At 49.7% G+C, this 25,389-nt stretch overlaps 1 protein-coding gene across 2 annotated transcripts in view; it reads left to right on the forward strand.

The window, feature by feature from the left end:
- Positions 1 to 327: 327 nt before the first annotated feature.
- Positions 328 to 25,389, forward strand: part of kat6a (K(lysine) acetyltransferase 6A) — a 31,580-nt gene continuing 6,518 nt past the window's right edge. Inside the window, exons 1-15 of one of the 2 annotated variants that reach the window (XM_060054179.1) lie at positions 328 to 563; positions 2,085 to 3,569; positions 15,232 to 15,340; positions 16,189 to 16,304; positions 16,801 to 16,882; positions 17,446 to 17,563; positions 18,076 to 18,392; positions 18,746 to 18,846; positions 19,393 to 19,508; positions 20,048 to 20,189; positions 21,198 to 21,359; positions 21,994 to 22,087; positions 22,920 to 23,151; positions 23,964 to 24,156; positions 24,508 to 25,287. In XM_060054179.1, the coding sequence (XP_059910162.1) occupies positions 2,850 to 3,569; positions 15,232 to 15,340; positions 16,189 to 16,304; positions 16,801 to 16,882; positions 17,446 to 17,563; positions 18,076 to 18,392; positions 18,746 to 18,846; positions 19,393 to 19,508; positions 20,048 to 20,189; positions 21,198 to 21,359; positions 21,994 to 22,087; positions 22,920 to 23,151; positions 23,964 to 24,156; positions 24,508 to 25,287 (3,282 nt within the window). In that variant the 5' untranslated portion in view covers positions 328 to 563; positions 2,085 to 2,849. Of the gene's footprint in view, positions 564 to 855; positions 1,041 to 2,084; positions 3,570 to 15,231; positions 15,341 to 16,188; positions 16,305 to 16,800; positions 16,883 to 17,445; positions 17,564 to 18,075; positions 18,393 to 18,745; positions 18,847 to 19,392; positions 19,509 to 20,047; positions 20,190 to 21,197; positions 21,360 to 21,993; positions 22,088 to 22,919; positions 23,152 to 23,963; positions 24,157 to 24,507; positions 25,288 to 25,389 lie in introns of those variants that run through there. The other variant, XM_060054181.1, reaches the window with a different exon arrangement.

A 25,389-nucleotide genomic window follows, 5' to 3' on the forward strand; every position in this document is an offset into this window, starting at 1 on the left:
TGTATTCCGGTGCAAACACAGCTGCTACAATAGACTGCAGATCTCTCTCGGCAGTGAGGAGGGTGTCTCACTTTGATCTTTAAATACCCTCCATCGTTAAACCACACTCACTTGCTTTGATTTTTCCCTGTATACGCTTGCTGTAGGAAGTAAATTGAGACGTTCCCTTGAATCTCCCTATGTATGCGCGCGCGCGCACAGCGGTGAAGCGTAAACACCTAACCCTTTTTCCTACTTCACCATCTGTCCCTTTCTTCCATTTCATGTGGTGCAACCGATATCCACCATCATAGCAACAACTCCGCTGCCCGCCCATCTTCCCTCGTAGAAAAAAGATTCTCCGCCCGCGTTTGCAGGCGGAACAGAGGCAGAACTATGCAGACGGTCCCTTGCCCTGACGGCTCAGTTTTTCCCCCCTCCCCCACTAGCCGAGCTCCTGTTTCACTCAAAGATGGCGTCAGCTTTGGAGCCTCTGCTCTCTGGCTGCATTTTTAGTCTTGTTGTTGTCTCCGATTCGAAGGATTTCTGGCACGTTCTCCTCGGCAACTCGACACGAAATTCCGGTGAGTCGAATATGGGAGGAAGGGGATATCACGCGGCGCTGGAGCTTTCCTCTCGAAACCCGAACTGGACCAGTTCGTCGGGGTTTCTGGGAACCGCGAGAGGTAGAGGGAAAGGGGTACGGAGAGATGGTCGTGAGGGGGGGCAATGGGGGGTAGCTGGGTGGAGGGGGAGCCGAGGCCTACTTCGCTCCAGCGGCCTTGTCTCCACCGCACCGCAGGCTGTACGTGGGAGGGCGGCGGATGGAGGAAGGAAGTCGCGAGGTGGGGACTGTGTGTAGGGACGCGTCTCGCGGGCGATGGGCGACTCGCCCGCACGCGAGGCAGAACGAGGAGGCCCGACAGACACACAGAGCGGGATACACTGGAACATTAATGCATCAAAGCTATTTTCTTTTTGCACTTGCCAGTTAGCCGTTATGGCCGTCTGTAACTTGCATTGTGCCTATTTTTGGAAGGCCGCGATCTTGGTCAATATTGGTATATAATTTAAAAAACGATATTAACCGTTGCGATTGTTCCGACGCGGAGGCTGTTATTGTTTGAAACGGGGGCCGCCGTGAAATATTTTGGCGCTGTGAAGGCGAACCTCTGGCGTGCGTTTCTTTCATGATGTTTATGTTTTGAGCTAGCATGTTGTAGTAACATACCCATTCCAGGGGAACCAGGGTTAGCTTGTGAGCTAGCTGGTGACACCAGCTTGCTAAACAACAGCAGTTCGCGGGAAGATCTGGTGTCAGATCTTGTGTCAGATAGTTCTTTACAAGCGGAGTGTAAACAGGGTTGGTGACCAATCAATGATACGATTCGCTGCTGGTGCTATCTTTTTAATTTCAGTAGCATTTAAGCTAATGTTTGCTAACAACCTGTGTTTTGACTGGATGACGTTTATTTTGGCAAATGTTAGCTTGGGCTTTAATTTCAATGTCTATTGTAAATGAGGCTCTATAGTCATGAAATATGATCTATAAACGGCTATTATCAGGTACTAGATCTATCGTTATAGTTTGAAGAGTGATAAGCACCAGAAGAAGAGAGAGCAACATATCAGGGATATGATTGTGTCAAATCACAGAAGTTTGAGACTAGATTATGTTATGGTCCCACGACTCCCACCTGTCACTTATCCTAGGTCTAGATTAATTGGATAACAAAACGGATATTATCGACTTACATTGGACAAGCATGTTCTTTTGCTGCTTCTGTTGACCGAACAATGCCAGTATCTCAGCAATTCAATGCACTGTTGGGATTATTGTATCTATTGGTCTAAATATAAGGTCATACTTAAGTGTCCATAAAATCCTGTTGGATTGTGTCCTGTGTTTATGCCTTGAGCGTGGTGCACACTTCAGCATCAAATAATGCATATCCGAAAGTGATCACACCTTTTGTTGTTCTTTGTTAAATTAGAGCCTCACCCTATGTGGAAAGCAAGTTAATAATATGATTGTTTAAAAGTACACATACTTGATTATTGAGTGGCGGTTTGCTAACCTGTCTGTGTGTTCTCTGTTTTTGCAGGGTGTGTCGGCTACTAAAGTGCGATGGGCATGAAGGTGATCAGTGCGGGCTGCTTCCTGGGGTGAGATCTATGGTTGGTCCCCGACCCGAGAAGCCCTGCCCGCTGAATAAGAAAAGACAAGGGTTCCCCAACGACCATCGTCTCCCTATCAATTCCACAGAAACTAATATTGCTTTTTCTTCCATTTTCTGGACCTCTTTCATCTGAGAAAAATAACCTGAAACAAAACGGTGATTTTCCTGAGAGAGACTCTGGTCATTGTACCCCTCCCTTGGGAGGAAAAGCCATTTGATCCCCAGGAGTGATCCAACGCTTTAGTTGGACGTGTTTTGTCACCGGTGGACGTAGAAACGCTTCATTGTTGAGCATAGCTGAAGCTCCGTCCCTGAAACCCCGTTCTCAGCCAGGCTGCGCCGCCTCACCGGGAGAGGCCGGTGGCTGGACCGGCTCGTAACCATTTAGGCGGGGGTTGTATCTCGGAAGCTTATGCTATGGTGAGCTGCTCCCTACCGTGCTACTCACACTTGGACTCCGAGGCATTCTCTGCGCGGCCTCAGGACAAGGGCTAGTCGGAAGGTAGTGGCTTCGGGGAGGAGAGAGGAGCAGCCGTAGCGCTAAAGGGTGCAGGCCAGGTCCTCCCTGGGCCTTCAGCCCCCCTACCCCTTCCCTTCCCCACATAAGTTTTTGAATACATATTTTTCTTGTTTGTGGACATCGCAGTCAGGCCTCAAAGGGGGCCTCTGCGCCCATCCCCGACTGCAGCCATGGTGAAGTTAGCTAACCCCACGTACACCACATGGATCCTGGAGGCCATCAAGAAGGTGAAGAAGCAAAAGCAGCGGCCGTCGGAGGAGCGCATCTGCAATGCCGTGTCCATGCTGCACGGGCTGGACCGCAAGACGGTTCTGGAGCAGTTGGAGCTCAGTGTCAAGGATGGCACTATCCTCAAAATCTCCAACAAGGGACTCAACTCCTATAAGGACCCCGAGAACCCAGGGCGCCTGGCCCTGCCCAAGCCCCGCAGTGGGCTTGGAGGTGGTGGTGGCGGGGGCGGGGGCGGGGGCGGGAACAGTAGCGGAGGTGGAGGTAGCTCCTCCCACTCCCATTCACACTCTCATTCACACTCCCACAAGAAGCCGGGGCTGGACTGGAACAAGCTGATCAAGCGGGCCCTGGACGGGCTTCACGAGGCCGGCGGCTCCACCCACAGGAGCGTGGAGCGCTTCCTGAAATGCCAGGCGGACGTGGCGGCCTACCTGTCGGGCAGCGGCTCCATCGGGCCGGGCCTCTTCCACCAGCAGCTGAGGGTGGCCCTGAAGCGAGCGGTGGCCCACGGCCGCGTCAAGAAGGAGGGCCCGCTGTTTCGCCTGGTCAGCCGCAGCGGGACCACCTGCGGCCCGAGCGGCCTGCACGAGGACGGGACCGGCACGGTGTCCATCGACTCACTGCCCCCCGTGCGCCTGCTGCCCCACGAGAAGGACAAGGTAACGTCCCTCCGTACTCGCACTGATGCATCATGTTATTACATCCCGAACACCCTCTTGCCAAGTGGCCTGGTTTTCTAATTGCAATCAACCCATCTGTCTCGGCAACAATAACCGTTACCTATTGTCAACATATTTATTTACACAATTGACATGCCTCGGCTTGGCAGTGTTAACCATGGCCGTGTTAAGGCCATTCTCTCAGTCAAGCAAGATGGAACAATATTTACTACATTTCTATTTGCCCCTTAGTTGGTTGTAGTGTTGGCCCACACAGGTATCCCATGCACTTTATATCTGGATAGATTTGGCTTTAGAAAGAGAATTTTGGTTTGAGATGTCCCTCCTGGCTTAATATCTTTTCAGAAAGTTTCTGGTTATATTCTGGAATTTGTGGATTTAGATAAGTGTAGCTAAAGTCTAGTGCTATCGGTATACATTTTCGGAAAAAAAAAGGATACGCTTGAAGATCCTATGTCCTTCATCTGCCCTTACACCTCCATTTAAATGTAGAGACATGTCCTGCAGTGCATACAGCATGATTCAAGCCTTTGGGCTACTCGTTGGCAATCCATAACTTTGGCAGTTTCAGACGTTTATCACCAAGACTTACTCATGATGTTCTGCTCCACCGCTAGCCGGACTTCTGGGACGTGCAGCGCTGAGTGAGATGTGATAATGTATCTCCAGCCGACACTTTGAACCCTGCTTATTAAACCATCTTTCAGTTGTGCATCACTTGTCTATTGCCCTGCTCCGGGATATGGCTAGGCTGTCCGCAACACTTTGTGTGAAGGGCATGTTAAGTTTAGCTCAGGACCTGGAACTCTGTTCGTGTTGGATTTCTCTCAGATGTTTGGGTATGAAAGAGACTTCCAGGGGTGCGCATGTGAGTGCGTGTTTGTGTGTGTGGGTGTGTTGTGTTTCCTTTGTGCAGCGAGTGAGACGAGTCTCTCCGTCTGGGTAGAAGGCGGCTCCTCAGCTCTGTACAAAAGTAGCCTAGTGTCTGTGAAGGAAGGGGTCGAAGAGACTGTGAAAAGGGGGGGGCGGGGGAGAAAGAGAGGGTAAAAGATGGAGCGGGAGAGTCTCATGGTTTCCGAGGACCCCTGCTGGGATTGCGAACCAGCTGCTGGGCGGCTCCTCGTCAGAGGGTGTCGGTAGGTATGAGACGGAAAGAGGTGGGAGGTGAGCGAGAGGGATACAGGAGAAACCAGAGACGTGGACTGGAGGAAGGAAGAGACCGAGTGAGTGAAGTGTGGTGTTTTGTGGTACCATCGGAAGAGGTCCGGATGACGCATGTTCTGTGCCTCCCTGCTCTCCAAGCAGACAGTGAACGAAAAGAGAGGGGGAGCTACTGGCGTGTGTATGTGTTAGTGTGTGTGTGTGTGTGTGGCGGCGGCGGTGGTGGTGGTGGTGGTGGTGCGGGATGTGGTGGTGCGGGATGATGCAGAGCAAAGGAGTGGAAGAAGGAGATTCAGACATGCAGGCGACAGAGGAGCGGTGGAACACACCCACTTGTGTAACCTGATCATAGAGGAGCCAGCCGCCAACCTCCTGCTCAAAGGGGCAGGGACACGCGCATACACATCCGCACACACATGCATCCGCACACAGTAACGGTTTACTGAGGAATATGCAAATTGACTTGTCGTTTCTTGTGTGCAGGGATGCATTAGCGGGTGTAAACACACTGGACCCTGTGCTAACATGTGTAACAAGTCGCACTCACACAAAGATCTATGCAAACACATGTATTCTAGTGATGTTTTCGAGTAAAAAAAGGAATATGTTTTCTTGGGTCAATTCATACGACCTGTAACCCCAAATCCAGGCCCACACACAGTCTAAAATTCTCAACAAAAGTGACCAGTGGTCAACCACTGCTCGTGTGCGCCATTGTTGATACTTAGTTGACGTCAGTTCCTACAAAAAAACATAGTTACTTAGCCCCAATCCCATTTCTACCCCTTACCCCTTCCCCTTCCCCCTTCAAAACAAGGGGGAGGGGGAAGGGGAAGGGGTAAGGGGTAGCAATGGGATTGGGCCTTAGTACTTAGTTTGCAGGGATGAGAGGTGAACCACAAACACAGTGTGGATGTACTGCAGTGCAGTGCGAAACGCCACGCCACGCACGCACGCAGCATCCTGCTAGCCTTTGTCATTGGAACAAAGAGATCCGTGTTGGGTGTCTGGCCAGGCAGACCGGGGTGAGTCCAGAGGTGAAACATTGAGCGGTGATGTTCCCGCTTATATTCCAACTTGTTTTTGTGAATCAATGTATCGCTCCCTCTCTGGGTGTAACACGCACATGCACATGCAAACACACACCTTGAGGATACGGTGGTGGTTGAACACAAACACACTCGATACAGCATATCATACGTCACTGAACTTTGTCATAATCTTTGATTTATAGAGATGGTATAATAGTTTTGTCTTACAGTATATAGGATGTACGTTACCCATAACTTGATGGGATAGCTTGATGGCCTCTTGCCATGCCTAGTGACAAAGCCTCAGGAATCATGCCCTACCCCACTTCTGTGACAGCCTGCTGTGCGTTTTCATTGGGACTGGTGATTACATTTTTGATTCATTTGATTGGTTGTAAACCTTTTTTGTTCCACGGATTTGTTCCCAGTGCCGCAGGGGCTGCTCCTCTTTAAGGTCTCGCCAAAAGTCTTGGCTCAGAGTTCCCCCCCAGGGTTCAGTCAGTGGTCTGAGTCTCCAGACCACTGTCTCCACTGTCTGGATCTATTGAGGGACAGGCGAGTGGCTGTAACGAACGTAAAACATCACTCTTTTTAAACTATGACCAATGTATTTGGACAGCCTGATATTTTTTGTGTCTTGATGGACAGGGCAGTGAGGGAAGCGTGTTGAAAGAGGGAGGCAATGACATGTGGAACAGGACCGCTCATGGGAAACCTTCCCCTGGTTATTACAAAGCGTAACGCCTACATTGTCGGTGCACTATTGGATTGAGCCACTTGTAGCTGTAGACTTTGACTGGTGAGATGGGATTGCTCTCACATAAATAAAGTCGCATAATCAACCTCCGTGCCCACATAGGGCTGTGCGATATGGACAAAATCTTCTATCACCATATGGGTAATTTCATATCTCGATAACGATTTATATTGCGATATAGTACATTTTCTTTAAATACTATGAAATACGTCTACCCGGAATAACCACATCCCTCATGACTACTTTTTAATAACCCTATCAACTAAATACAAATCAATAAATAAGGCACTTTCTGTTTTTGTCTTATTTGGAACTGACATAGAGCAAGACTGTCACAAATTAAAAACAAAAATATATATATATATTGACGTATAAAAAGCTAAATAAATATTTAAGTAAGAGACACAGTTTCAAGTCTCAAATCTCCAATGGTGCTTTTCTTTCAATATAATAAAGTTTTGCCTCAGACTGTTGCAGGACTTTCGTGAGGTTTCGTGCAAAAAAGATGTGCAGGTTGTTTCTGTATTTGTCGCGCACGTGTATTGAGAGAAGAGCAGGATCAGAATGATTTAAAATAATGGCGTATGGTTAAATATCGATATGAAGGATAGAGGGAAATATCTATTGATGGACATTTTTCTCTCGTCCCCCATATAGATATATTGCACTCCTCTTTGGCCACACATGCTGTGGTGTGGTTTGCATTTGACTGCCTTTAGCCAGACAGGTGTTTGTGTGTGGCCATGGCGACTGCTTGGTAAGGATATACACACACACTCCATGGGATTAACCCAGAGAGCATAGGGGTCACATGGTCCTGTCTGGCCCGGTTGGTCAAACCTCACCAGTGACGACTAGCTCTACTCTGGTAGTGCAAGGGTGACAAGGAACCACACCCTGTCGGTGCTAGTTGTTTATTTGCTTCTTTTTTTTATGGGGTGTTAATGGTTTATAGTTTTTCATTTGTTGATGGCGCTGCATGAAGGAAGTGGTTTATTTGCATTGTTCTCGCCCTCTAGCTCTACTTCCTGTATGTGTTGTTGTCACCCTAGAGATATCTTATCAGCAGAAGGCATCAACCATTAAAGATTATGATATCTACTTGATATGTTGTGTTTAAGGTTGTATCTGGCAGTTATATTATACTATTCTGGAGTTGTGCGGAGCAGACACAGTTATTGGCAAAATATTGAGCTTGCATGCTTCAGTTACTGTCTGCACTGCAGTCTCTATTTTGTGGAGGATGTCTGAGTCAGAGGTGACTGGCATTACATCTGTAACGGATTAAATATTGATGACACCGACGTTGGAGTCTTCAATGCACACCAATAGCCGATCAAAACATAAGGAATATCCTGGTTGCGTGGGAATGTGTAATGTGTGTGTGTATTAGGGATGTGTCGGTCGCGACCGATTCGTTACAACGAACGAATCCTGAACGTGAACGACAGGAACTGGTTCCCCAAAACAAGAAGAACTGGTTCTTTGATTCTTTTTTTTAAACATAAACCAAAAATATGGTCACGTAAATAAAATATACAAACGAACAGAGCTTCGTCTCCTCGCGACTTATATTGATTGAGTCTACAACGTTCTCAAAGATTCAGCCAATGAGAGGTAGCAATGGTGTTGCAATGGCACCTGGGTAAACCAATGAAAAGGCGGTACCGTCGAATATGCGCGCTTTCTGTCTGACGTATCTTGGGTCATACCATTCGACGTGGGGCCACTCATATCCCCCTAAATTTTTTCGAAAAATAGACTTGACCTCCATCTGTTTATTGGATAAACGCATTTCCCAATCCCAGGAGTCTTTGCTCCATTCTACGTCAATTTAAGAACAAACAAAGAAATTAAACTGCAGTTCGTATTTTTTATTTATGACCATGAAAGTTCTGTAATGCCTGAACAATGAAGAATTAAATGTAAAGTAAAATAAAATTATAAATGTAAAACCATGAATGAAATATAGAGAGTAAGCAAGTGGTATAAATATTGGTGGGACGTTTGGTTATACTATATAGTGTATCTTCTCGATTTCCACGGGGTTTAGAGCCTAGAAGTGGTTTAAATTATGCTCACGGCCGTCTCGCGGGGGGGGGGGGGCGGCAGACACCAAATGACGTAATCTGACGTAACGAACGAACGAATCAAAACGAACGAATCAAATAAACAAATCGTTATAGTGAACTGAACTGAAAGAACTAGTTCCCGGAAAATAATCATTTTGCCCATCCCTAGTGTGTGTGTGCACTATCTCCACTGACTGTGAGTATGGTATTGTCCTTTGCTTGCCATCGTCAGCTGTTATGATCTTCAGAGGGGGAAGAAATGCCACAGTAAGGGATGCAAATAATAACAAATTTCTAAGCACAGCGTTGACCCCATGGTGGTGTTGGGGGATATTTGTATACTCCCCATTGCCTTGGTTTAGCTGGAGCACTATGGACCCCCCCTCACAGGGGGTCATTGCCAGGCCATGGAGGGGGGGGGGGGAAGCGGAGTCACCAAGGGGTCACAGACTCATGGATATCAAACCTTGTTGCCTCCCAGAGCACCCGTTAGCAATATGAGGCTATGGCCGTGTGTGTGTGTGTGTGTGTGTGTGTGTGTGTGTGTGTGTGTGTGTGTGTGTGTGTGTGTGTGTGTGTGTGTGTGTGTGTGTGTGTGTGTGTGTGTGTGTGTGTGTGTGTGTGTGTGTGTGTGTGTGTGTGTGTGTGTGTGTGTGTGTGTGTGTGTGAGATATAGACGTCCCACAGCCGTCATATTGGTGGAGAGCGATCTCTGCCCCGCGGTTGCCCTCCCCAGCAGCTGGAGCGGGGTGAACCAGAGTTCCCCACGGCCCTCCGCCGGGTGTCATCCAGGGGACGTGTGAAAATATCACACGCGCACACGCATCCAGTGTGTGGGGGGGGGGTGTTGTCGCCATTTCCCTCCAAATGTGCTGTTGATCTCCCCTAACTAGTCAGGCTGATGCCGGCAGTCTGGCTAATGGCTGCTGTTCTCTGAAGAGGTAATCGCGGTGTCACATTAGACGCAGGTCGTCATGAACTGTAATGGGCGTATTTATCCACCATGTAATGCCCCTCCTGTCCCCCGATCCATCCGTCCACTCCACACAAAGGCTCCGTCACACACAAACACGTCCTCGTAGTTGCAGTCGTTAGCGTTTGTTCAAGGTGAACACACTAGGTGTAGTCGCTGAGGGCACGGTGACGGCAAAATGCCTCCAGACATCGATTACATGCCTGAGATGCATCCCTCTCCTTTCTCTCCCTTCCTCTCTGCTGATGGGTGCTTCTCTTCAATCGGGAACATGCCGCACACACTGAGGGCTGGAGATTACCACACTACCCAATGTTAGGAGTAAAGGCTTAGTTATGGTTGGATGTCGAAGCAGCGCAAGGGGGTTTACGGACACATTACGTCTTTGCGGACCCTCCTTGCGTCCACCGCAAGAGCCTGACGTGCACCACCCAAAAATGTTAACCTTGCATCGAGGCGACGCAGCAAGGGCTGTGATTGGGCCGCTTACCAAAACCCGACGTAGAACCAAAAGAGGTTTAGTACTGCGTTGAAGCGACCGGGTCGGTCATTGCGTTGCGTCGACGTCCAACCATAACTAATCTTTAAGGGTTTGAGCGATGGCTTTCTGTAGCAGAAGATGTATATTATCTTTCTATTCCCCGGCCAGTTGTTTTGGGTGGATCCTCATTTCTACAGCCTTTGATGTGATGCATTGTACATCTAATTGTCCATTTTTTGTATAAACACGCTGAACTGTAAAGCTTTGCCTTTTGGCAGTCGCTCTCCAGCGTTTCCTGTTGGCATCCACTTTGCAGGTTACAAACTCTGGAACTGCGATTAGTGTTTAGTTTGTCTTCAATGGACGAATTGGCCTTCTGAACAGCCCTGCCAAGAGAGTGATGTGCTGTAACGTTACATTAGCATGCTGGGAGAATGCTGCGAGGGTCTTGGCGTGAGCCAGAGGTATTTAAAGAGCTGCTGGACCAGGATGTGGACCACCAGCTGTTGGACGACACCACCAGGGACGTTGAGCAGTGTTCGCTTGCCATCAGCAGCCTGTCGCCAACAGAAATCCATACTTCCTCCTCCTCCTTGTGTTGGTGCATGTGTTCCGACGTGCGTATGAGGCCTAGGTTGAAATATAGCATTTTCTTGTTGTTGATTTGTGTGTGTGTGTGTGTGTGTGTGTGTGTGTGTGTGTGTGTGTGTGTGTGTGTGTGTGTGTGTGTGTGTGTGTGTGTGTGTGTGTGTGTGTGTGTGTGTGTGTGTGTGTGTGTGTGTGTGTGTGTGTGTGGAAGGGTCATGGAGATCAGTCTCATGCTAATGAAAACCTTGACTAGAGTCAGGACAAGGGGAGTGCTTTCCTCCCATCCCTCTTTCTCTCTCCGCCCTTTACACTTTGCCGATATCCTGCTCTGGTCTCCTTTTCTCTGCCCTCTCTCTCGTCTCCATTGGCCGGGGGCTGCTTGTACCAAGATGATCTTGAAACAAATAAATAAACAAGGCCACAGTGTTGTTCTGTTTGATTCCTTGTCGTAGACAACCACAAATGGCATGGGGCCTGGGCAGCACAAACAAAGAAGACGTAGCGACATCGAGGCATTATTCATCTAGAACAAATATCTGCAAACATTTGGAGCTTATGGCTCAGAAAAGAAAATATTTGTGTCTTCTGTTTATGACTGACTATTATTATATTAAATACTTCAGCTGGTAAGTCAGACGGCAAACAACTTATGAACAAGTGCCATTATTAATGTGCTGTCACAGACACCATTATTAATGGATATAAACAAATATCTATGTCAATGAATATGCAGCAAAACTACGAGAACTATTTTTTGCCTTTGCCTGAATGATGAAGCAAAGCCCAAGATTTGAATAAAGGACTGAACTGGGAAGATGCCTTTTTAAGACGTGCATAGAAATGCTTGAAGGCAGAGCTTCACAACAATAACCAAAATTCCAACAGGTCCAGTGCCCATTGTGCCTGTCTATCCGCGACTCGAGCAGGAAGTAGACCGTTGGCTGTCGTGCTCTAGGGCTAAATTGTTTGGTGTTTGGGCATTGCTATTCGTGAAACAAAACTGCTACAAGCCAGTGTCCTGGAGCCTTGCTGTCTGTCACTCGGCCCCAGGCAGACCTCTAACCTGCTGAACCTGTTCTGTGGTGGTTGTTTTCTGGCACTGGATTAGTACAGGGTGACAGGTCAAGTCCGCCAAGCCTTGCTGTTGACATGGGCGTGTCTTGTGTCTCTGGCTCCTTTCCCTGGCCCTCTGCAAACTTTCCTGCCGAGTCGTCAGGAAAGCGACCCTGCCGGCCATAGCGGCGCGCGGACCCTTGGCCTGAAAAAGAAACATGAGCAATTACTTGCTTCACACATAAAAAAAAAACGCCGGCTCCCAGAGGATTACTGGCTGTTGGAAGTTCCTTCACAGCCAATATTGGCTTAGGGAGATTTGGGTGTAGCAGTGAGGGGGGGGAGAGGAAAGAAGGGAGACTAGGGGGGACTGACGGGAGGAATGGAGAGATTGAGGGATGGCAGGGGGGGAGAGGGATGAGGCGAGTGTGAGCCACATAGAGATAGAGGCGTGGGCTCTTGGAAGGAATTTGAGGTTTGTCTTTTTCTGTATTCCTGTCACTGGCGGGAATGATTTTAGTTTTCTTTCTGTATTTTCGGTTTCCGTCTGGGTCTCATTTACAGTGGCAGTCCACAAACTAGTTTCCCTAGCATTCTGTGTGTGTGAGGGATCGGCTCTCTATCTCTTGGCCCCTCACTCGATCACGAGTAGGCGGGCGTGCGAGGTTGACCTCTGGTGCACAAGGAGTTAAGTGTCAGGGTGATTGAGTTGTTGGTCTCACGCAGGCGGCTTCTAAGCTGCGTTTTTCTCTCCCCTCTCCCTTCCTATCCTCCTCGCCCTCTTTCGGTTTCCCTCTCTCCCTGTTTTTCATTTCCTCTGTCCGCCCATTTTCCTTTCCCGCCTCGCCCCGTATTGCTGTAGTTGAGTGTTGTCTCTGATTGGGTCTCATTCTCTCTTTGAATCTAGCCCCCCGTTTTTTTTTGCGCAAACGGTGATTCACTTAAGGTGCTTTCACACTGGCGCTGTTTATTCCGTTTTTAATTTGAGCCTGGAGTGTTTCTCCCCATAGTGCGGTGAGTGTTGGGTGTTTTGTATAAGCATGGGAACTCTGACCATACAAACAAAATCTGGTCTGATTTAAAACAGAGGTCTTGGTCTGCTTACTCTGGTTCGGTTTGTGTAAGGTGGGAATGGGATCGTCCAAACTTATGGGTTGAATCTTCACTTTTTCCATGAACTGGAAATAATAACGTATTCAGCTGGGTATACTTGAACTTCCTGAGATTCAAATGTGTTGCGGTCAGTTGTGGTGCCATCGAAATATATTCGGATGATTACGTTAAGTAGATGCGGTCAAAACAGCCGTTATTAAATTATTCAGTGACCATATAGTGGAAATGGGAGTTATTTTTAATTTGTAGATGCAGCAAACGAAATAACCCAAGACCGCACAAAGTTGTTGTTGCTTCATTACAATTGTCTGCAACAAGAAACCATTGTAAGTTTCCCTCCGATTTTCGGTGCAATGGATGAGCGACCAACATTCTGTCATGTGTTTACATTGTTTTGTTTGCTCACCTTACCACATTAAAATACAATAAAGTCCCAGCTAATAAGTGTGGAAGGGTCAATCCAATGAAGAGGCAGCTTTCCCTGAAGTGAAGGTGTCTATGCTTAACCTTTGACTACCTTTTGTGATTGTATTATGCATAATGTAATGTACAAAGGAGATATATTATAGCCATGAGGCTCATGAACTATTACTTGTATAATGCAGTCCCAGGTTTTACATTAAGACATAATTAAGCTGGAGGAAATAAAATAAGGCTCTGCCGCTAATACTTATCGCGGTACCCATACCCTTCTTTTCCACTGCTTCATCTTCCAGTTTGTCTCTCACACACACACACACACACACACACACACACACACACACACACACACACACACACACACACACACACACACACACACACACACACACACACACACACACACACACACACACACACACACACCACCCCCCCCCCCCCACCTTGCTAGTGTCCTCTGTGTGTGTGTGTGTCTGGATGTGAGGTGACTCAGAGGGGGAAATGAACCCTATAAATCAAGCGGTTGTCCCTGTCTCCTCCCTGCCTGGACCTGCCTGTGTGAAGCGCTGTGCACAGACCCCCCCTGCCCCCCACAACCGCTCTTTGACCACTGCCACATTACCATACCCTCTCAGCCAGGGGAAACGTTTTTCTAACCTTAGCCGAAGAATTATGCTGTCTTATGAGGTTTTGAAATTGTTGTTTATTGTATTTTAGGTAGAGGTTGTTGTTCTTTACCCCAGACAAGCAGCGAGCCCACGGCTTCCCAAGGATATATACAGACATAAGCACACCTTCACGTGCACGCAACTTTCCGTGTACGCACAAGCACCACGAAACCATGGTGATCTTAAAGATGTTTACCTTGCAGGTCATGGGGGCAGCGCAACACAGCGCAGGGTTACACAATGCCAGTATTGACGCGGTGTGTGAGTGGGCATGTGTGTCAGTATACAGAGGAACATCAAGATAAACGATTACATCACCCTAGGCTCTTGAGCATCCAAGTGGCATGCTTCAAGGCAAACGTAAGCACCTGCAGCCCCACGTGTGCACGCGTCCTGCACTCTGGTCCCCTGAGTTCTGTTCATTATGGTCTGTCGCTCCATAACGCTGCACACATGCAGTCTGGAGTAGGGATCGACCGATATGGATTTTTTTAGGGCCGATACAGATTTTTTTTTCCTTCAGCCTTAGCCGATAACCGATACGCCGAAACCCATTTTCTTGAGCCGATAACGTGGAAATCCAGAGTTCTCGCGAGAGCACAATTTGAATTTGCTCAGTCAGTCACTCTGGGAACGAGCAATATACTCGTGTATACTCTGGGCCTCCCCTGGCCCAGAACATTAATCAATCACATCGATGTATCAATATAGGCGGGCCGAAAGCGTTGCTGTTTTACCGACGGATACGGCAAGTGTCTTATCTATTGGTTAGTGCCACTGGTCTGGATACGTCACCCCTTGTATTCTTCTGATTGGTTGTAGTGTTATCCAATGTGTGTTATCCATTGATATTTTCAAATGCATGCTTGGTGCCGCCCCTCGAGTTGGGCCATTTTCATTACTCGTTGACGGACCCTACAGCTTTCTAGATGTGGGTTTGGATTTCCAGGCTAAGCCTCCCTCAATTTACATCAGAAAAATGACACAATGATAACAAATGTTACAATGTCTCAATTAAAAAAAAAAAAAGAACATTTATTGAACTGTCTGTAAATCATGCCGAAGGAAAAAAATATATATATATCGGTCGATCACTAGTCTGGAGTGACCTTTGTTGCCACCATGCACAAACCATCATGCCCCGAACAATCGACACCTTTTCCGTCCGTACTCTTGCAGCCTCGTTCTAATGTTCTTTCTTTCTTTCTTTCTTTCTTTCTTTCTTTCTTTCTTTCTTTCTTTCTTTCTTTCTTTCTTTCTTTCTTTCTTTCTTTCTCCCCTTCTCCCCCCCCTCTTGTCTCCACACGTCTATTGTCCCTCTCAGCCCGTCGCTGAGCCCATCCCCATCTGCAGCTTCTGCCTGGGCACCAAGGAGCAGAACCGCGACAAGAATCCAGAGGAGCTCATCTCCTGCGCCGACTGCGGAAACAGCGGTGAGTCAACGGGCCGACCGAACGTATAAACCCAGACCAGGAGCCAGCACCCTTGTTTTGAACCAGGGCTAGGGCTGGGCAATAATTCGATATACAATTATTAATCGCGATATAACTCACGCCGATTACGACGATAAGCATTAGACATAAATGCTCGATATAGAAAAACAAACAAAAAAGAATAGTAAAAAAAAAAAAACTGTTCTGATATGGATTTACCTTATCACACAACAGAAATAAACCTCTACAAACATTTGAGATTGTTGCCTCCCTGCCAAAGGAGTTTAATGTGATAGTCACTCACAGATCTTTTTAGTTTTAAACACATTATTTTATGTAGCATATCACCTGGTTTTACAATGTTTACATTTTGCACTTACTAAAGCACTATGTAGTTCATATTTTATAGATTAAAGTTCAGTCCATGTGCCAGGGCCTTTGTTCATCCACTTTTGTGGATTTCCCTTATCACAAATATGGCAATAAACAAAACTGTATGGTTTAACTAATGAACACTCTCTTCAGGCTTCAGCAGTATGAAATTATATATCGTGATCAATATCGAAAAAATAATCGTGATAATAATTTTTGCAATATCGACCAGCCCTACCCAGGGGCCCTGATCTAGATCCAAATCAGGACCCCAAGCTAGTCCCAAGAGGCCTCACTCCCTCCGGGTGTTGCAGGTTGAGGCATGTGCTTTTTGTTTATGTCCTTATCTGGACATGCCCTGTGTTCGCACTGACTTTGAATTGTTGTTGTTGTCCAGAGCAAATCCTCAGCTTCCTTTCAAGGTTGCGTTGGATGTTATCAGATTGAGACGTCTTGTGTGTGCTGTTGTTCTGCAGGCCACCCGTCCTGTCTGAAGTTCTCCCCGGAGCTCACGGTCAGGGTCAAAGCCCTCTGGTGGCAGTGCATCGAGTGCAAGACCTGCAGCAGCTGCCAGGACCAGGGCAAGAACGCGGTGAGTAGAGGCCCGGTCGTGTGTTGGGGGGCCATGTGCAGCTGTGCCCATAGTGTTTATGTGATCATCCAGCCCAAATTGAAATGTAACATATTTTCTGCAAGAAATGCACCGTCAAGTTCCCTGCGGTTTTGTCTTTATTGATTCTTACCGTGGGTCCTATTAATCACCCCCGGTTCCAGTGATCAGCACTGAAATGATAACGTATACCTACGCTTTTGAGTAAAGCACGCTCGTAAACCCCGTCATTGACTCTGGAAATAAAACAAAATGAGGAGATATCGACTGTGTGTCGTTAAATCTTTACAGCGTAATTTTCTTTACCCCGTTGGGTAAAGAAAATGACCACTTTGCTTCCTACACAAACACGGCAATGACCTTAAACAGATTACAGGGATAATGGCAAAGTGGATTAGTAGTTTTAGTGGCTAATGGACTCATTTACTTAATTTGTGTCCCCTTCACCCCTATCCCGACCGCACCCCTCCCACCCTAGGAGAACATGTTGTTTTGCGACTCGTGCGACCGCGGCTTCCACATGGAGTGCTGTGACCCCCCACTCACGAGGATGCCCAAAGGTACACCGTCTGACCCTCCGGTCACATTCTGTCTGTTTGGTTCAAAACTCTCCATGTGCATCTTCACAACCAATCTCCCGGAGTCCTGTGAGGTTCGGGTTTAGATAGGTGCAGCAACGAATCCATACATTCAATTAGAGTCGTTTTTTCACACACTAACCGAATCACGTTTTAGACTGTAACTGTGACCCACCGTTGACACCGGCTCCACCTTAACGGCAGCCTGGGATGACGGTCAAATCCTCCTCTGTTTCTTGGTCCCATCTCATGCTTTTTCTTACTCTTTTTCTATCCCGTTTCATTCACTCTTTTCCCCTCAATCTTTCTGTCTTTACTGTCTCTTTCTACCTCAATCTCCATCTGCCATGCCCTCTTTCTCTCTGCCTCCGACGCCCTCTCTTTCTCTCCATCTCCCGTGCCCTCTCTTTCTTTTTGTCTCCCACGTCCTCTCTTTCTCTCCGTCTCCCACGCCCTCTCTTTCTCTCCATCTCCCATGCCCTCTCTTTCTCTCTGTCTCCGACGCCCTCTCTTTCTCTACATCTTTCTCTCTCTCTTCCCACCAGGCATGTGGATCTGTCAGATCTGCCAGCCCAGGAACAAGGGGGGAAGGAAGCTCTTACACGAAAAGGCGGCACAAATCAAACGGCGCTACAATGCACCGTTGGGACGACCTAAAAACAGGTAGGAGACGAGAAACATGGCCCCCTGCTTGTTCAGTGTTTTGGGGCCCCATGCTGAGAAGCACAGCAAGGGGGCCCCTGCCTGCCAACTGTGTGAATACACACGAGGCAAGCCAGCAACCTGGAGTACACAGCCAAAGCTAAAAACAGAGGTGGAATAAACCAAATGGAAATGGGTTATTGTTTAATTAACCTATGTTATGTTGGTCTTTTTCCGAACGCTACCATTTTCCAAAAATATGATTTAATTAGTCATATTCCTGCCTTCTATCAGTGAGGGTGCCAGCATCCCGCAGTGCCTTTAGCAATGCCATGAAGCTTGGGTGTGGGTGTGTGTGAGTGGCCATGCGTGAAAGTGCGCATGGCCCTTGGCTCACCTCAGCCCTTCTCGGACTGAACAGTAAACAGACGGTCGCTTTCCCCGGCGCGTCAGCCCGCATCCACATCCCGCTCTCTCCAGGTCTCCTCACTCACCCCCCCCCCCCCCCCCCTTCCTGTCTCTCTCTCGCTCAGGCCCGGGAGGCCCTTCAAGAAGCTGGTGGGACGGGGGCGGCGGCGGCGCTCGGCCTCGCCCGACTCGTCGTCCAGCTCGTCGTGCGAGGGTTACCCCGGCGACGACCGGCTGCTGTTCTCCCTGCGCGAGGACAACGAGGACGGCGACAGCGGCAGCCTGCGCTTCAACAAGAAGACCAAAGGGCTGATCGACGCGCTCACCAAGTTCTTCACGCCGTCGCCGGAGGGCCGCAAGGCGCGGCAGGAGGCGGTGGACTACTCGCAGCAGTGCCGCATCCGCAAGAAGGCCAACCGCAAGGACGGAGACGACCGGATGGGTAAGGACAACCCCCTGGCAGCCCCCTGCTCTAGGCCGCTACCCTACAGTAGGGGGCTACCTGGCACCCCCCTACTGTAGGCCTCTACCCTACAATATGGGGCTACCTGGCAGGCCTCTACCCTAAATAACCTTCTCTAGACCCCCTCCCCTGCACTATTCTGGAGCCCCCATCCTAGACCCCTTCGGTAGACCACCTACCCTAGACCACCTACCCTAGAACACCTACCCTAGAACACCTACCCTAGACCCCTACTTTTAGCACGTTACCCTAGACCCCTCTCTAGCCCCCCTAGCCTAGATAATCCAGGTTCTGTTTGGTGTTTACACACGGTGTTGTCTGCTGTCCTCCAGACAATCAAGACTGCAGCGACGACGAGAAGCTGCCCGGCCACGAGAACCTGACGGAGAAGGACATCGAGCTGTTCAGACATATCCAGGAGCTGGCTCTGCAGGTATACACACTGACGCACACAGACGCACGCACACAGACACACAGGTGACTCATAGCCATCAGCATGCCTTATGCATGCTAATTGTTAAGAGTCAAAGCTATTTGGCTGCTAGCGCGAGTGCATGGGAGCCCAGCCCCTGACAGAATTCCACTGGTAATCGTACATTAGTGTGCGCAAGTGTGTCGTAGTTCACACACCTCACTGAGCATGAAGTGCACTTTGAACCCAATTGGATGTTGAGCGTTGGTGTTTTTCTTCTGATGCTCCACAGCTCATTAGCCTCAATAATCAGGGGGGGTGTAATCTAATCCCTAGTGTTTAATCTGTCTGGCCACCCCATGCTAATCCCTATCTCTTTGTTCTTTTATACATCATAAACGATTACATCGACATAAACTCTACTTAATCAACTACATTTAGTTTGGATCTACTTTAGATTCTCTGATTTTGTTATTTTAAACTTGTTTTCCCTTAGCCTATTTATGTTGCACTCTTGTTGCATGAAAGCGTGAAGAAAATAAAGCTTGATTGGTTGACCTCCTGCAGAAAGTGGGTGTGAAGGGCCCACCGGACCCTCAGATGCGATGCCCGTCGGTCATCGAGTTCGGAAAGTACGAGATCCAGACGTGGTACTCGTCCCCCTACCCCCAAGAGTACAGCAGGTGAGGCTCCACGCACCAAGCCCTAACCCTAACTCTAATAAAAAATGTGTTAAGTAGCGGAAAATTCAAAATAAATATGAAATGTCATGAGCTTGCGTTGTATTGGAACACACGGCAGGAGCAAGAGCCGGCTAATAGACAGTGTGTGAGCTAATTTAGTGAAAAATGACTGGAGTGGGACCCTTAACAGCTCAGTTCCTCATTTCTAACCGGGGACCCTGCTTTGCATACCTGCTTTGAATATATTAACCTAGCGTTTTCTTGCTGCGGCTGATTTAGCACATTTCTAAGTGTCCAGTTGGGGAAAGTCTCTGCTTTTCATGCAGCCCTCTCTCTACTGGCTAATATTTACCTCGAGATTAATCTTATAACACTTTATCTCCTCCTCCTCCTCCTCCTCCTCCTCCTCCACCTCCTCTTCCTCTTCCCCCTCCTCCTCCTCCTCCCCCTCCTCCTGCTCCTCCTCCTCCACCTCCTCTTCTTCTTCCTCTTCCTCCTCCACCTCCTCCTCTTCCTCTTCCTCCTCCTCCTCCTCCTAGGCTCCCTAAGCTCTACCTGTGTGAGTTCTGCCTGCGCTACATGAAGAGCCGCAGCATTCTCTACCAGCACATGAGGAAGTGCAGCTGGTTCCACCCGCCCGCCAACGAGATCTACAGGAAGGACGACGTCTCCGTCTTTGAGGTGAGGTCTGGCGCCCTGTGGTTTAGGCTCCGGCGAGGTACACCTGCCAACCTGTGGAGTGGTCGCGGCTGAGAGAGGGGGGGGGGGAAAGGGTAGCTCCAGATTGGAGGGAGAAAGGAGGTAAAATGACCGATCCCGCAAATGACACGGTTACAATCAGTGCGGCAGCCACGCAGGCGATTGCAGGCGAGCGTGGATGGAATGCAGACGTCCCTGGATACAGGAATCACCAAGATCGTCCAGATTTTGTAGGATTCTTTTTATGTATCAATGACACCTTTTTTCAAGGGAAGTTCTCAACTCTGTTAGTTTTGTTGAACTATTGCTCTGGATTGTGTCGGATCATTTTGATGCATCAATTTGCGTTTGTCTTTCACGGCAAGTGTCCAAATCTGTTAGTTTAGGCATTGGTTATTTTCCGTCTTCCCTGTATTCATTGTTAGTTGCTTGGACGACTCGTCCCTCGACCAGAGAGACCGGGCTCGGATGTCTTTCGTCTGTTTCTCGAACTTGTGGCCGGGAGCCAACTTGGCACATCAAGCTCTCTCCGCCCGCACGCCTCTCTGCTCTCTACCGGCACTGCCTCCTGTCATGTGCAGGTCGTAGAGTCGAGCTGGTGTCCAGTGCACTGTTTGGTCCTTGAACCGGAATGGCAGTGCTCTCTTAAGGGCTTTCTGCAGCCCTAGACGGCTTGGTGTGTGTGCCACGATCGTACCCTGTCCACTCAGCTAAGGTGCTCAGAGGCTTGGCAGCGAGCCAACAGGCTTCTCACTGTTTCTTGCTATTGCTATCTCTCTATTGTCATTCACTCGAGGCTAGCTCTCTGTTGGCTTCTCGGTCTCGGACCCAAGAGGGGAGGCTAGATGGCAGTGTGTGTGCGGGTGGTAGTGTCTCTGCTTGCTCTGTTTCGCTTGGCTTCAAGGAGCGTTTATCACAGTTTATCAGACCGCCTCGTAGTCCGCCTATCTCCCTCCCACCTCATCCCCCTGTCTCCTTCCACCCCCACAGGTGGACGGCAACGTGAGTACAATCTACTGTCAGAACCTGTGTCTGCTGGCCAAGCTGTTTCTGGACCACAAGACCCTGTACTACGACGTGGAGCCCTTCCTCTTCTACGTGCTCACCCAGAACGACAGCAAGGGCTGCCACCTGGTCGGGTACTTCTCCAAGGTATGCCCTTCTCCGCCCCGCCCACTCTGACGCCAAACGACCCGAGCCCAACGCCCCATACCATCTCTTGCCTCGAAGCGCTTGCAAAATATTTCCATGCCATTGACTTGACTGTATTTTGGGAACGTGGTAGTGTTTTACCAGATCTTTACACGTGAATAGGTTCCGGAAAGCCAGACAGCTGCTGATGTCTGCAAACGCCCAAGCCCCAATTAAAGCAGAAATAAGTGGCGATGCCTTCCAGTTAAATGAGAACAAAAACATTAAGCCACACAGGAGATCTTTCCACCACACATGCTTTCTCTCTCTGCGCTGAACGACCTCGCTTCAGTGTGCAGGTGCCCACATTAAGATGCGACCTTGCTGCTAAAAGCAATGCAATTAGCTGGGGGGTGATGGGTGGTCATCTTACCACTATCTACATCAAGCCATCAAGCACACGACCCTAAAGTGTCTACCCTTAGACACACACACACACACACACACACACACACACACACACACACACACACACACACACACACACACACACACACACACACACACACACACTGTCTCTGTCTCTGTCTCTGTCTCTCTGTCTGGCTGGCTCAATGTTCCTGCTCTGAGGTGTGTCTGTGTGTCCTGTCTGCAGGAGAAGCACTGTCAACAGAAGTACAATGTGTCCTGCATCATGATCCTCCCCCAGTACCAGCGCCGCGGCTACGGACGCTTCCTCATCGATTTCAGTGAGTTGCACTACGACGCACAAACTAGAACACAATCGCGCAAACACACACACACAAACTAGAACACACACACGCACGCACGCACGCACGCACGCCCCAGGCCCGCCAGACCTGTTGCATTTTTGATGGTTTTTGTTTTGCGTGGTGGGAGGTACCAGTACGTTTCCTGGCAACAGAGTTTTCAGTTTGAGGGTTTATTGCGCTGGGGGGCATATCCATGTGTAGTATCCATTAGCTTTGGCATCTGCATAGTTGCCTGGCAACCAGCTTGGTGTATACACACCTGGGTCATTGTAATTGCCTTCCTTCCCAGACGGTAAGAAGAGATGTGTTTAGGAGCTGGACTCGACAATCCATGCGAGTGTAGAGATTACTTGCAAATGATCTTGAGGGAAAAAACACAATGGCCTTTAAAGGTAAATTCACAGGGGAATTAAATGATTGCATAATAATGAAGATAACGAAATGACAGTCACATAATAACCGTTGAATAATATATAATGTCAGCTGCTGTCCAGACAGGCTGACCATTTTTCTTGTGCTTTGGAGTGACATTGTCATGGAAGAAAAATATCCACTTACCGTGATATCAGGTTTTGTAGTCAAATTGAAAATTAAAATACAAGAGCAAAATAAGAGGCTTGAACTTTCTCGGAGAAGGAAATAAACCATAATATGCCTCCTACCGTAGTAACGATGGCCATGTAGCCAATGTCACGACCCTCAGTTGCAACGTATGAATTGTGCGTGTTGTGATAATACCAAGGACAGAGTACTGGTTAGGGTGGCTGCTACATCTCTCTAACCCCCTTCCCCCCCTCCTCCTCCACAGGCTACCTGCTGTCCAAGCGCGAGGGCCAGCCGGGCTCTCCAGAGAAGCCCCTGTCCGACCTGGGCCGGCTGTCCTACATGGCCTACTGGCACAGCGTGGTGCTGGAGTGTCTCCACGAGGTGCGCGACCGGCAACTCAGCATCCGGCAGTTGAGCAAGCTGACGGGCATCTGCCCGCAGGACATCACGGCCACCCTGCAGAACCTCACCATGCTGGAGCAGCGCGGAGACCGGTAAGAGAGAGAGAGAGAGAGAGGGAGAGAGAGAGAGCGGAGCCTTGAGCAGTCCATTCATGATGAGCTGCTCCCAGCGTCTGCCAACGTCACCCTATGGACTCGTGCGGTTGAATCCCCCGGTCTGCAGTCTGCCTGTAGGCGTCCTTGGGGCTTGTGAATATATTTGAATGGCTAAGTCGCGTGGGATGAAGGTGCCCGCTGAATGACAAAGTAGCAGTAGTATAATGAATTGTACGGTTCAAACGTTACGTTTAAAAAAAAAATGAATGATGTTTACAAGGCTGTGACGATGCCAATGTCCTCGTTGGCACGCTGGATGAATGGCAAAGTGTGTTCATCATCCTCAGGGTTCCTATGGGCTATAAAAACGGTGCTCAAACAAGCACTAACAAGCAGCCCAAATGAATCTCCTCTCCTAGACGCTGATGGGTTCCCCCGCCGTACGGTAACTGTACTCCTCCCAGGGTTGCTTCTTTATGGGCCATCAGACTGCTGGGGCAGCCAACAGCCTTCAGCCCCTGCGGTTGCTATGGCTCAAGGCTTAGCGTGAATCTGTTTTGGTTCTGTGTCGGGTTACCTCAGCTGAACAATCACAGCACTTGCTGCTGCGTCGCCTCGACGCAAGGTTACAATGTTTGAGGCGGCGCACGTCTGGTCCTCGCGGTGGACGCAAGGAGGCTCCGCAAGGACACAATGTGTCCGTCCACCCCCTTGCTTTGCGTCTCATCACGGTGGAACCATAACTGAGCCTTATTAAGGTGTGGTGCTGAAAAAGGGTGTTTAAACTGGTCTCTGTGTGCGTCCCCCAGGCTGGTGCTGGTGAGGCGGGAGAAGCTGGTGTCCAGCCACATCAGCCGGCTGAAGGCCCGCCCGCGGCCGCTGGACGTGGACCCCGAGTGCCTGCGCTGGACGCCCGTGGTGGTCACCAACACGGTGGTGTCGGACGGCGAGGGGGAGGACCGCGACGACGACGACGAGGTGGAGGAGGAGGCCCGCGAGGAGGTAACCCCACTCGTCTTCACGGGAGACGGATTAGAGATTCGCCGATGGTTTTCATTAACGTTTTTCACTTGAACTTGGATGACGTGAATCCTGAATCCGCATTTTGACATTGTTTGTGTTGCAGAACTTTTCTGAAAATCGTTATGGGTATTAAAATCATACTGGGGTCATGAATACCATTTAGAAACCCTTAGATGTACATCAAAATAAGAACATACCGGAAGTGTCAGGGTGGAGCCAAGCAGTTTGTATTGTGACTCGCAGTGGAATATCAGCCAATCGCAAGAGAGCCTTTGACATAAGCAGAATCTGACCCAAAGTGTCGTGTGTGTGTGTGTGTGTGTTCCTCAGGTGAAGCCCAGCCACAAGATCTCTCCTCTCTCCTGGCACATCCACCAGGAGCGAGGTGGGGACGAGGAGGACGAAGAGGAGGAGGAGGAGGAGAGGAAGTGTTTCCCGGGGTTTCCCATGAACCACAGCTCCCCTGCCCGCTCCCCGATCCGCTCCCCGGTCCGCTGCCCACCGCCCCCCGCCGGGCCCGAGTCCCGCCCGCCGCCCCCGGCCAACGGGGAGCGTCGCCCGCGGGGACGGCCCCCCAAGAACTGGCCCTGGGGGAAGGCGAAGGACCGGCCCCGGGTCGGTCGCCCCCCAAAGAACCGGCCGCCGCCGCCGCCGCTGATGGATGAGGACGACGAGGAGGAGGAGGAAGAGGAGGAGCTGCGGGAGGCGCGGAGGACGGGGCCGGGCTTCTCCTCCGGCCCGCCCTCCCTCTTCTCCCTGGAGAACTTGTCGTCCTCATCCCACCCCCTGGCCGCCGGGCGCCACCCCTCGGCCACGCCGCCGCGCCGAGGGCGCCCGCCCAGGAAAAAGAGGGGCCCCAAGCCGCGGCTCAGAGTGGAGCTCCCCGACGACGATGACGACGACGACGACGAGGAAGACGAGGGCCTGCCCCAGCTGCCCCTGGGGCCCCGGCTCTCGGAGCTGCCCGGCAGGAAGACCTGCTTCAGCGAGAGCAGCGAGGAGGACGACGACGAAGAGGAAGACGATGAGGAGGATGAGGAGGACGACGAGGACCGGAGGACCAGCTCCCCGCCCGTCCTCTCTAAGCCCGCCCTGGGGCTGAAGTGCAAGGTGAGGGGAGGAGAGGGAGGAATAGTACCCATAGGCTGGCCCCGCTCTGGTGCTTAGCCTGAACCACTTTGATCGGAGCCTGCATGTTCACGCATGTCATAT

Source organism: Gadus macrocephalus, chromosome 6 (assembly GCF_031168955.1).
Source record: "Gadus macrocephalus chromosome 6, ASM3116895v1".
Lineage (NCBI taxonomy): Eukaryota > Metazoa > Chordata > Actinopteri > Gadiformes > Gadidae > Gadus > Gadus macrocephalus.